Below are 13,025 nucleotides of genomic sequence, written 5' to 3' on the forward strand. Positions count from 1 at the left end.
ATGAATACTCCATCGCCCCTACTCCTATGGAATCCTACAAAGTCCCTATCAGTCAAATAAGCACTCTTCTTAGCCCCTGCTCCCAGAGAATCACACACTGTCTCCATCAGACAGATGTGAACATTTTCACTCTAGTGAGACTCCTCTTAGACCCTGCTCCCAAGGAATTCAATCTAGTCTCCATCATCCAGATGTGACAAAGAATACTCTGGTTAGATCCTCCTGAGACCATGCTGCCAGGGAATACCATATAGTCATCCTCCAGGTGTGGGAATGTACACTCCTATGAGAACTTGCTTCCAAATAATTCAATGCACCCTCCTTTAGCCAGACCTAGTAAAAATTAGTAATCCTAAGGTTGGAGGCTCTCTTTAGCCCCTGCGCTCAAGAGAATTCCATACAGCCTCCAATAACCAGATTTAGTAATAATGAATACCATGGTGGGAACCCTCTTTAACCCCTGATCTCCAGGAATCACATGCAGCCTCCATCAGACAGTTCTAGTAATAATGAATACTATGGCGGTGATCCTCTTTAACCCTTGCTCTTCAGAGAATTCCATGCAGCCTCTATCAGTCAGATATAGTAATGATAATGGATACTATAGTGGAGATCTTCCTTAATCCCTGTTGTCCAGGATTTCCACCCACTCTCCATCAGCCTGAAGAAAAAAAATTAATATTCTAAGACCTTTCCTTAGAACCTGCTACCTTGGACTTGTGCTGTCTCCAATAGTGAGATGTGAAAATGAATCCTCACTGCTAATGTGTAGGATAAAGTTTCAAGTATCTCTGTTTTGTGAACCTCGCATTTATAATAGTTAAGACATTTGTCTGATAGAGAATTACTTATGTGGACATATGGAGGAGAACATACAGTATGCTATTTATCTTCTTGCAGTGGCTTAATAGTACTCCAAAAACAACAAATTTTCCCCTTGGACTTTTAGGCAGCAGAAATAAATCAAGACATGCAAAAGTATAAAGTTTGTAATAAAAAATTGTCTTTATACAAAGTTAAAAAACCAAAGATGCTAAAAATATGAGCTCTGGTGTATTATGTCCCCATTTTCATATACAAAGATAAACCTGTTATTGTCAGAAAAATTGTACAAAGCATTTCCTCATCATACTTCTGTCTTGAATCAAAGCGCCAGTGTGTTTCGAAATGCAACAATCACAATCTTCATCAGGGGGATCTGCGATATCTGGATCAGAGAACATATTAGAACATCACATAATATATGTATTAATTACATGATTTCTCAGCTTTGATCACAATTTTACATATATTACATGTATATGTATAATTCCCTTACAATTCCGGGAAGATGGACAAAAACCAGAGCAAATTAAGAACAGATTTTTCCCTGGGCACCCCAACTGTACCTCAGAAAAGCGAGTGCCTCCCCTTGAGGCTTACAGGAGACCAGGCAGAGGATTGCACCGGGAAGCGAAGGAGGCCACACAGCCGGACTGCACCAAGGAATAAACCAATTGTTAATAATATGAAGGATTGGACTGGGGCACTAATCTAGTATATTATGAAATCAAAACACTAACCGTTAAAAAAAGTGTCAGATGACTATATCTCTAATAGTGAAATGTGCAAATTAATACTCACTGCTAATGTGCATGATAAAGTTTTAAGTATCTATGTTTTTTGAATCTGGCATTTATAATAGTTAAGGACATTTGGCTGATGGAGAATTACATATGTGGATATATGGAGGAGAATATACGCTCACTGGCCACTTTATTAGGTACACGTGTTCAATTGCTTGGTAACACAAATTGCTAATCAGCCAATCAGATGGCAGCAATTCAATTAATTTAGGCATCTAGACGTGGTGAAGTCGATTTTGCTGAGTTTCAAACCGAGCATCTGAATAGGGATGAAAGAGGATTTAAGTGACTTTGACCATGGCATGGTTGTTGGTGCCAGACGGGCTGGTCTGAGTATTTCAAAAACTGCTGATTTACTGGAATTTTCAAGCACAACCATCTCTAGGGTTTACAGAGAATGGTCCGAAAAAGAGAAAATATCCAGTGATCGGCACTGTGTGGAGGAAAATGCCTTGTTGATGTCAGAGGAGAATGGGCAGACTGGTTTGAGATGATGGAAAGGCAACAGTAACTCAAATAATCATTTGATACAGCCAAGGTATGCAGAATACCATCTCTGAAAGCACAAAACATGGAACCTGTGCCACTCCTGTCAGATAAGAACAGGAAACTGAGGAAACAGGAAAATTGGACAATAGAAGATTGGAAAAACGTTGCCTGGTCTGATGAGTCTCAATTTCAGCTGCCACATTCAGATGGTAGGGTCAGAATTTGGTGTAAACAACATGAAAGCATGGATCCATCCTGCCTTGTATCAACGGTTCAGGCTGGTGGTGTAATGGTTTGGGGGACAATTTATTTGCACACTTTGGGCCCCTTAGTACCAATTAAGCATCAATTAAACACCATGGCCAACCTGAGTATTATTGCAGACCATGTCCATCCCTTTATGACTACAGTGTACCCATCTTCTGATGCCTCCTTCCAGCAGGATAATGCACCATGTCACAAAGCTCAAATCATCTCACCACTGGTTTCTTCACCATGACAATGAGGTCACTGTACTCCAATGGCCTCCACAGTCACCAGACCTCAATCCAGTAGAGCACCTTTGGAATGTGGTGGAACGGGAGATACGCATCATGGATGTGCAGCCGACAAATCTGCAGCAACTGGGTGATGCTATCATGTCACTATGGACCAAAATCTCTGAGGAATGTTTCCAACACCTTGTTGAATCTATGTCATGACATAGTAAGGCAGTTCTGAAGGCAAAAGTGGGTCCAACCAGGTACTAGCAAGGTGTACCTAATAAAGTGGCCAGTGTGTATACTATTTATCTACTTGCAGTGGCTTAATGGTTAGCACTCCAATCTTGTAGCACTAGGGTCCTCAGTTGTAATCCCAACCAGGACACTACCTGCATGGAGTATGCCTGTACTACCTGTGCTTGTGTGGGTTTTTTCCAGGTACCCTAGTTTCCTCCCACACTCCACCATTGGTTAATTGTCTCCTGTCTAAATTGGCTTTAGTATGCAGGGCCGCTGATGGGAGGGACCACCAGTCCTCCTGTAGGGGACTCAGGCACACAGGGAGGCCGCAACAGCATGGAGAATCTGTGCAAATTGGTGGAGGGGCAATTACAGAAGGAAGCCCTGAGCGGATCAGTGTTGGAGAAGCAATTACAGGAGTAATGCTCTGCAGGGAGTGACACAGACACAGAGCATTACTCCTGTAATTGCTTCTCCAACACTGATCCCCCTCTGTCTGCTTCTGATCCCCCCTTCCCCGTGTGCCCCATTTTCACGGTGCTGCCCCAGCAGTGCTGCAGGCTTCCCTGTCCTGTAAAAAATAACAAGTTGTAAAAAAAATAATAATTTAACATTGTAATAAATAATTAAAAAAAAATTGTAAAAAAATTGTAAAAAAGTTCAACCTAAAAAAAAAAATATATGTAAAAAGCAACACCTAAAAAGGGTACTCCCCGCGCCTAGGAGTTGTGCTTAGTTTTAAAATTATAAAAATATAAATACTGTGATAAACTACAATTAATTAGCAGCAGCCGTAGTAAAAAAGTGGATATGAAAAAAATAGTCCTGGTAGGGGCTATCTACAGCGCTTGCTAAAATGTGCAAATTGTGTAAAATGTCACTATCCTTGAAAAAATAGGAAACAGAATTTTGGACTTTATTGCACTTTATATATTTTATATATTTATATCACAAAGATGAACTCTCATTAACTACATATATATTTTTGGAAGTATTATGATTATTGTTTGCACAATTTTTGCACATTTGCACAAAATTTAAATGATTTATTTTAGTCCTAGGAATATTAAGAATATATACATTTTTATACACAATTTTACACAATTTGCACATTTTAGCAAGCGCTGTAGATAGCCCCTACCAGGACTATTTTTTTCATTAAAAAAAATATATACATTTTTGTTTTTTAAAATGTAAAAAACTATTATAAAAGAGCTAATTCACGCAGGTTCTCTGTTATGTTTGTGTCTGATAATTATGATTTTAGTGTAGTTTTGGTGAAACTATTGTCTTAATAGTTTCACTAAATATACACTAAAATCATTATATATTTTTTACATTTTAAAAAACAAAATGTATAATTTTCTTTTAATAGAAATACACTACACCCCCTTAATGGGGGGATGCCCTGCCAGGTAGGCTGTACAGGGCCCCGTGATTTCTAACAGCAGCTCTGCTAGTATGTGTATGAATGCACGTAAAATAGGCACCTTAGAGTGTAAGCCCCTTAAGGGGTAAATGTGAATGTGAGTCGGATGTGAATGTATAGTAAATACTGTAAAGCACTGCCTAAATTCTCAAGGCTATATAAATACTTGTAATAAATAAAAATATAAGAAAGGGTTGCATATGAAAGATGTTGCATGCCTTGTGGATTATCCTATTATGTAGAAGAAAGATGGTTTTGAATTAGATAAGACTTTATGAATCATACGCCAGTCCTTATTATGTGCAGTACATGTTTGGAATGTTTCTATATTAGATCAATAACATCATACAGAATGAGAAATTAGGAGGAGAAAATATTCCAAAGAATTTTCTCTGGTTTGTACGCACAAGATCAATAACATCATACAGTATGAGAAATTAGGAGGAGAAAATATTCCAAAGAATTTTCTCCGGTTTGTACGCACAAAGAAAAATACCATTTAGTTTTACCTTTTGAGAGCTGGTCTAAATAAAAATGTTCCTACAACCTTTTTTTTTTTTTTAAATCGGAGTTCCAGCCTGTAAAAATAAATAAATAAATAAAAATCAGCAGCTACAAAATACTGTAGCTGCTGAATTTTAATATTAGGACACTTACCTGTCCAGGGTTTCCACGATGTCGGCATTGTGGCAGTGACGTGCAATAGAGGGCTGCATTGCGGGTACGGACGGGATTGGACACAAACATTGCGGGTGCGGGCGGGTGTGGAACACATAGGTTGCGGGTGCGGGTGGTCCTGGTCATACATTCAGCGGGTGCGGGTTTAAGAAAACCGACCCGCACAGGGCTCTAACGTGCAATATTATGTTATTTCAATATTAGTATGTAATGTGTCAATATAAAATATGTTTTGGAATAAGAATTTGTTCACTTGAGGTGTATTATTGACCTACGTTGATCAGCGTTGTGCACTGGTGTGCGTGGTCCAAAATTGCTGAATGTCTGCATGGTTCAATACCGTATTTGCCAATGTATAAGATGACTCCCCCCCCCTAATTTTCAAGTTAAAACATAGGTTTTTCGGCTATACTTGCCGTATAAGACTACCCCCCTTCTGTACCATAGCAGAGTATAAAATGTGAGGACTACTTTACATGGCCCAAAACAAACGTCCCTTTTAATCTTCAAGGTAACTACACAGGGTGTAATCTCTCAATGTATAACGGATGTGCGGAAATATTATACCGGTATGTATCGTAGCTTCGGCTACATACATTATACCGCGCTGAGCCAATTGCCATGAGCGATGTATTCTATTATTGAATACAAAGCCTGCTCGGATTGGCGGAGTCAGAGAGGCGGGCTGATAACATTACTCTCTCTGACTTGGAACCGCAACGCTTTCCAAGGCTCGGGCCCCTCTCTCGGGGCAAACCCATTCCAGGGCGCCCTGCCCTTCACAAAGAAAAGAGAACTCCACTTTAGCCCAGAGGATTTGGCAGCTCAAAAGACCAGGCCCTATTTTGCGATTCGGCACTGCGTGACCTTAACGGACAATTGCGCGGTTGTGCGATGCTGTACCCAAATTAAATTGATGTCCTTTTTCCCCCACAAACAGAGCTTTCTTTTGGTGGTATTTAATCACCTGTGCGATTTTTATTTTTTGCGCTATAAACAAAAAAAGAGCGACAATTTTGAAAAAATAACAATATTTTTCACATTTTTATATGAAATTCTCAAAAAAAAAAAAGTAAAAATCAAAATTAACATTTTAGGCCAATTTGTATTCTGCTACATATTTTTGGTAAAAAAAAATTGCAATAAGCGTATTTTGATTGTTTTACACAAAAGTTATTGCGTTTAGTAACTACGGGAAAGATTTATGTCATTTTTATTGTTTTTTTTTTTTAACTAGCAATGGTGGCGATATGCGATTTTTTTATTTTTTTTTATTTTGTGGTGGACAGATCGGACCCCTGACTGACATTTTTGACACTTTTGGGGGTACCAGTGACATTACTACAGTAATCAGTGCTATAAATATGCACTGTTACTGTAAAAATGACACTGGCAGGGAAAGGATTTACTTTATTGGTGATCAAGAGGCTAAGTGTGTCCCTGGGGGTGTGATTTTAATTGTCAGGGGGCGTGGCTAGTGATATAACCAGTTATGTCAGCTAGTGACAGGCGATCCTATATAGCAGGATCACATAGCCTCTGTGCCTACTTCAGAGATAATGACAGATGGCTGTGTTTACATCAGCCTTCTGTCTTTCTTCCTCTCCTGCGGGAGATTGCGAGTGGCCGGCGGCCATCGGAGCCGCCGGTCACACGCGCTGGCTCCCCAGGGAACGAGCTGGGACGCGCCTTTGTTGTTTTTCACAAAAAGAATATTGTATTAAGCATCATATGGGATCACTGTAATTTTTGTATGTTGTCATTAATACATTTGGAAACTTAATTTTTTAAACGTATCTGTTACATAGTTAGTCAAGTTGAAAAAAGACATAAGTCCATCTGGCAGTGGCTCAACCAATAAAAAAAAAAAAAAAAAAAACAGTAATAAAAACCCAACCATACAATCCCATACAATCCCATATACACAATCTTATACCTGCAGTTGATCCAGAGGAAGGCGAAAAAACCCAGCAAAGCATGATCGAATTTGCTATAGCAGGGGAAAAAAATTCCTTCCTGATCCCCCGAGAGGCAATCTGATATTCCCTGGATCAACTTTACCTATAAATATTAGTACCCAGTTATATTATGTACACCCAGGAAAGAATCCAGACCTTTTTAAAGCAATCTACTGAGCTGGCCAGAACCACCTCTGGAGGGAGTCTATTCCACATTTTTACAGCTGTTACAGTGAAGAAACCTTTCCGTATTTGGAGACGAAATCTGTTTTCCTCTAGACGTAAAGAGTGCCCCTTGTTCCCTGTGTTGACCTTAAAGTGAACAACTCAACACCAAGTTCACTATATGGACCCCTTATGTATTTATACATGTTGATCATATCCCCCCTTAATCTCCTCTTCTCAAGAGAGAATAAATTCAGTTCCTCCAATCTTTCCCCATAGCTGTGCTCCTCCATGCCTCTTATTAGTTTGATTGCCCTTCTCTGCACTTTCTCCAGTTCCCTGATATCCTTTTTAAGAACTGGTGCCCAAAACTGAACTGCATATTCCAGATGAGGTCTTACTAATGATCTGTACAGGGGCAAAATGATATTTCTCTCTCTCTGTGGAGTCCATCCCTCTGTTAATACAAGAAAGGACTTTGCTTGCTTTGGAAACCGCAGCTTGGCATTGCATGCTATTATTAAGCCAGAACACCCAGATCCTTCTCCGCTGTTGAATCTGAATTTGAGTCCTTGCGTGCTGTCCTACAAAGCCCCTGGTTTTTATCTTGTTATAGTCATTTGTTGGTTTGTTGGTTTGGGATGATGGCACAGTAGATCTTTTGTCCGTTGTCACTCTTCTTCCCTCCTTCCTTTTTTTATTCTAAGTCCAGATGAAGGTGATCCGCTAGAATCCCTGAAAATTGCTGGATTGTCCTTTTATTGATATGAGCCCTTTATATGCAACCAAAAGAACATATGTGAGATCAGGAATGATGTTGAATGAGAAGACCTAGTTTGCAAGTGCTGTTCTAATTCATTACAAAGGTGTTCAGTAGGGTTGAGGTCAGGGCTCTATGCAGGACACTTGAGTTCCTCCACACCAAACTCATAAAACTATGTCTTTATAGACCTGGCTTTGTACAAAGATGAGCAGTCATGCTGGAACAGAAAAGGGCCTTCCGCAAACTGTTACCACAATGCTGGAAGCGCACAATTGTCTTAAATGTTTTTGTATGCTGTAGCACTAATAGTACCCTTTCTCTGGATACACCTGAACTCTATATTTTGGAGGGGGTCCACATACATTTGACCGTATAATGCAGTGGTCTCTAAACTGTGGCCCTTTGCTTGCCTTTATCCAGTCCTTGAGGCATTATTCCTACCACTGACACCAACAATGTGGCACTATTCCTCCCACTGACACCAATGATGGGGCATAATTCCTTCCACTGACACAGACAATAGGGCACTATTCCTCCCACTAGCACCAATGATGGGGCAATATTCCTTCCACTGACAACAACGATGGGGCATAATTCCTTCCACTGACACAAACAATGGGGCACTATTCCTCCCATTGGCACCAACTATGTCCCCTTATACCAAAGATTACTCTTTCTGTAGAAAGTTTGGAGACCCCTGAAACAAATAATAACAACCAATCAGAATTGACCTTTCATCAACTGATAGTGTGCAGTCACTTCCAAGCTGATTGGATTATAGTTTAAATTTATAGTTTAATGTATATCTGTTTTCCATTCTGCTTTAATTATATTGCATTTTATTTGAATTTCAGTGTCCTACAGAAACAAAAGCAACCTTTGCTGTTCACATGAAGGTAGTGGGAGACTGGACAGGTAAGTGTCATGTTTTGCAAATTATTTCTTTCAACAATGTGTTTGCAGTGAAGCCACTTTGCCCATTCAGTAAACCACTGCCATAAGACTACAAGGTGTTTAGTACATACTGCAGGGTGGGGTGCTAATCGGAGTGGATGTTACTGAGTGGGTTTTCTTTGAGCTGCTCACCGCTGCCAGTAATGCAGCGGCACTGATGAGACTTCTCTGACTGCTCTGATAAAACTGCCCTGATGAGAAGGCACTGATGAGACTGCTCTGACTGCACTGATAAGACTGCTCTGATGAGAGGGCACTGATGAGAGTGCTCTGATGAGAGGGCACTGATGAGACTGCTCTGATGAGAGGGCACTGATGAGACTGCTCTGATGAGAGGGCACTGGTGAGACTGCTCTGATGAGACGGCATTGATGAGACTTCTCTGACTACACTGATGAGATTGCTCTGATGAGACGGCATTGATGAGATAGCTGTGATGAGATGGCTGTGATGAGATGGCACTGATGAGACCGGACCGATGAGACTGCTCTCATGAAATGGCACTCATGAGACTGCTCTGACTGCACTGATGGGACTGCACTGATGAGGCTTCACTGATGAGGCTGCACCGATGGGCACTGATGAGACTCACCAATGGGCACTGGTGACACTGCACCGATAGGCACAGGTGAGACTGCACTGATTGGGGAATGGTGAGACTGCACCAATGAGACGGTACTGATGAGACTGCTCTGACTGGACTGATTATATGACTCTGATGAGACGGCACTGATGAGATGGCTGTGATGAGATGGCACTGATGAGACAGCACAGATGAGATGGCAATGTTGATACAGCACTGATGAGGCTGCTCTCATGAGATGGCACTCATGAGACTGCTCTGACTGCACTGATGAGACTGCACTGATGAGGCTGCACCAGTGGGCACTGATGAGGCTGCACTGATAGGCACTGGTGAGACTGCCCCAGTGGGCACTGGTGAGACTGCACCAATGGGCACTGGTAAGACTGCACCGATAGGCACTGGTGAGACTGCACCAATGGGCACTGGTAAGATTGCACTGATAGGCACTGGTGAGATTGCTCCGGTGGGCACTGGTGAGACTGTACTGATGAGACAGCACTGATGAGACTGCTCTGACTGCGCTGATGAGATGGCTCTGATGAGAAGGCACTGATGAGATGGCTGTGATGAGATTACTGTGATGAGATGGCACTGATTAGACAGCACTGATGAACCTGCTCTTATGAGATGGCACTCATGAGACTGCACTGATGAGATTGCACTGGTGAGACAGCACCGCTGGGCACTGGTGAGACTGCACCAATAAGCACTGATGAGACTGCAAAGGTAAAGGTTTTTTTTTTTTTCAGCAATCACTGGACTGTGGGAAAATCGGGTTTAAAACTGCACTGGCCAGTTTCTCACAGTCAGGAGAGTGCTACATGTCAGCTAACAGCACTCTTTTACTTATATCTTGTAGACTTTTAGATAGAAGTAAAAAAAAATGCTGTTAGCTGACAAAGATGGTATCTCCTATTTTTATGTAGCACTGTCTTGACTGTGAGAAATTGGGCAGTGCAGGTTTAAACCCAATTTCTCAGTCACTCCTTGCTGACACCATCACCAAGGCCCCTTTCACACAGCAGGTCCATTTAGGTTTGCCTATCAGTTTTTAAGGCAGACCCGATGAGAAGGTCCATGCATCCCTATGGACAGGTGGATGTAAACACTCTATTTAAGCACACCACCTTTAAGCCCGCCCAATATTTAGCAGAATTTAAACCATGACCATTTTTCACTAAGCACGCCATACATTTGTTTACAATGCTAGACACTCCCACAAAACTGGATGTTCTGCCCCTAACTACCATACTGCTCCGCTTACACTGCCTTTCTACCGAAATGCATCCATAAAATTTTTGGGGAAATGTTGGCAACTATGTGTTTCATATGTGTGAATCCTACCTTTATCAGCTGTCTCTTATTAAACTACCATTGCGTTCATCTTCTCAATTCCATGGCGCTTCCAGACCTACCTAGTTTTCCCCATCCTATTCGTAGCCCTTTCCCATCCTTCCTTCTTTGTTTACTCATTTTGTTTCTTTCTCTCTTCCTTATCTTTATCACAAATACTCCATACTTGATGATTTTAGATTAGATGGATGTTACATTATCCCTCTATTAGGGCTGATCCCTGTTTTACGTTGCCCTATGATTATAGAACACCACATTTGAGTATTTGAATTAATTTATTATGACCTGTACTTTTTTCTCCAATATCACTCTCTAACCATGACTTATTCCTTTGGAATTTATGGACAGAGATTTCACTTGACCTGTATTCTATCGCCCTTGTACATTTTGCAAACTTCTTATAATGGATAAAAAATCGAAAAAAGCATATTTTCTGTACCAAATTGTCTAAATTTTTTGGTCTTAGAATACACCTCATAAAAACACAAATTGGAGCATTTGTCATGGCAGAAAAAAACAGCATATCTCTGCTATACATGCACATTTTCCCGTGTTTTATTACTCTAAAGACCTTGCAAGTATATTATTATTCAGGATTTATATAGTGCCAACAGTTTGCGCAGCACTTTACAACATGAGGGCATACAGTGCATTTATAATATAATTCAATCCAGGAGGAATCAGATGGCCCTGCTCGTTAGAGCTTACAATCAAGAAGAGAGGGTCAAGTGAAACAAAAGATGATGTGATGGAGAAAATGGAAGTATAGTTGTTAAGTGGAGGCAGGATAGGCTTCTCTGAAGAGGAGGGTTTTCAGGGATCGTCTAAAAGCAAACAGGGAGATAGTGGGACACATTGGGGTAGGGATTTCCACAGGATGGCAGAGGCTTGGGAAAAGTTCTGGAGGCAGGCATGGAGGAGTTGATGAGGGAGCTAGAGAGCAGGAGGTCTTAGGAGGAATGAAGAGAATGATTAGGGTTGGTATTTTGAGACAAGGTTAGTGATGTAGCTGGCGGCGAGTTGTGGATGGCTTTGTAAATTGTTAGTAATTTGAATTTAATTTGATGGGTGAGTGGAAGCCAATGGAGGGATTGCCAGAGAGGAATAGCAGACGCTGGGCCGTTGGTAAGGTGGACGAGTCTGGCAGCAGCATTCATGATGGACCGAAGGAGGGATTTCCCATGTAAAGGTAATCCTGTGAGGAGGGATTTGCATTAGTCGAGCCGAGAGAAGACCAGGAAGTGAACTAGGAGCTTTGTGGTGTCATTGGTTAGAAAGGGGTGAATTGTGGAGATGTTGCAGAGATTGAGGTGGCAAGATTTGGACAGTGATTAGACGTGGGGGACAAAAGAATAGTTCAGTCCAAGATTACACCTAGAATCTTGGCATACGGGGATGGACTGATAGTAGTGCTATCGATCTTGAGAGAGAAATCAGGGGAAGAGGCACGTTGGGGAGGAGAAATTATGAGCTTGGTTTTGGATAGATTGAGTTTGAGAAAGAGGTGTGACATTCAGGCCGATATGTCTGTTAGTAAATTAGTGATATGTAAGGAGACTGAAGGAATGAGCTGAGGGGTAGAGAGATAGATTTGGTATGGATACATATCTGTTGATCTGCCAAATATCATCTCTTAAAGTGGTAGTATACCACTTTTTATGACTTTTAACTACAGGTAAGCCTATAATAAGGCTTACCTGTAGGTACAATTATTATCTCCTAAACCTGCACGGTTTAGGAGATATTACCACTGCATGCAGCCGCTGACGAGTGGGGCGCATGCGCTATGAAGGTCCGGCGGACCTTCAGAGTTCCTTGCCGGGAATTGCCGGGAAAATTACTCCCACGCGCATGAGCGGGAGTGACGTCATCGCGGCTCCGGCCACTCACAGCGCTGGAGCCGCGGAACCCGGAAGAGACGCTGTGGGATCATGTCTGCTCCCACAGCGTTGTCCGGGGGTCCGTGTCGGGGCTTCGTTCTAAGGTAAGTAATTCATAATGAGCTAGTATGCGATGCATACTAGCTCATTATGCCTTTGTCTTGCAGGGTTTTTTTTTGTCATTAGAGTTTACTACCGCTTTAATTTAATAATTTCCAAATTAAGATTAGAGAGGGCTTAACAGTCTCTTAAAGATACACACAGAAAGGGAGCACAGGACAGCTCTGAATTTCTGACAAAATCTACAGGCAGTGGAAAGAGAAAAGATACGTACCTATGTAAGCAGACTTGAGTGGCAGATTACCCTTCCAGGGATTTATAAAGCTGGGACTTTCCTCTCTTGTGGCTCTTTTCCATGATCGC

General features: G+C 41.5%; 1 protein-coding gene across 3 annotated transcripts in view; it reads left to right on the plus strand.

Moving 5' to 3' along the window:
* NOX4 (NADPH oxidase 4) overlaps positions 1-13,025 on the plus strand; it is a 428,396-nt gene that overhangs the window by 209,666 nt on the left and 205,705 nt on the right. For all 3 annotated transcript variants that reach the window (XM_082244521.1, XM_082244522.1, XM_082244523.1), the window contains one exon: positions 8,684-8,744. In XM_082244521.1, the coding sequence (XP_082100647.1) occupies positions 8,684-8,744 (61 nt within the window). The remainder of the gene's footprint in view (positions 1-8,683; positions 8,745-13,025) is intronic.

This window comes from Pelophylax lessonae, assembly GCF_965119305.1.
Source record: "Pelophylax lessonae genome assembly, chromosome: 2".
NCBI classification, from domain to species: domain Eukaryota; kingdom Metazoa; phylum Chordata; class Amphibia; order Anura; family Ranidae; genus Pelophylax; species Pelophylax lessonae.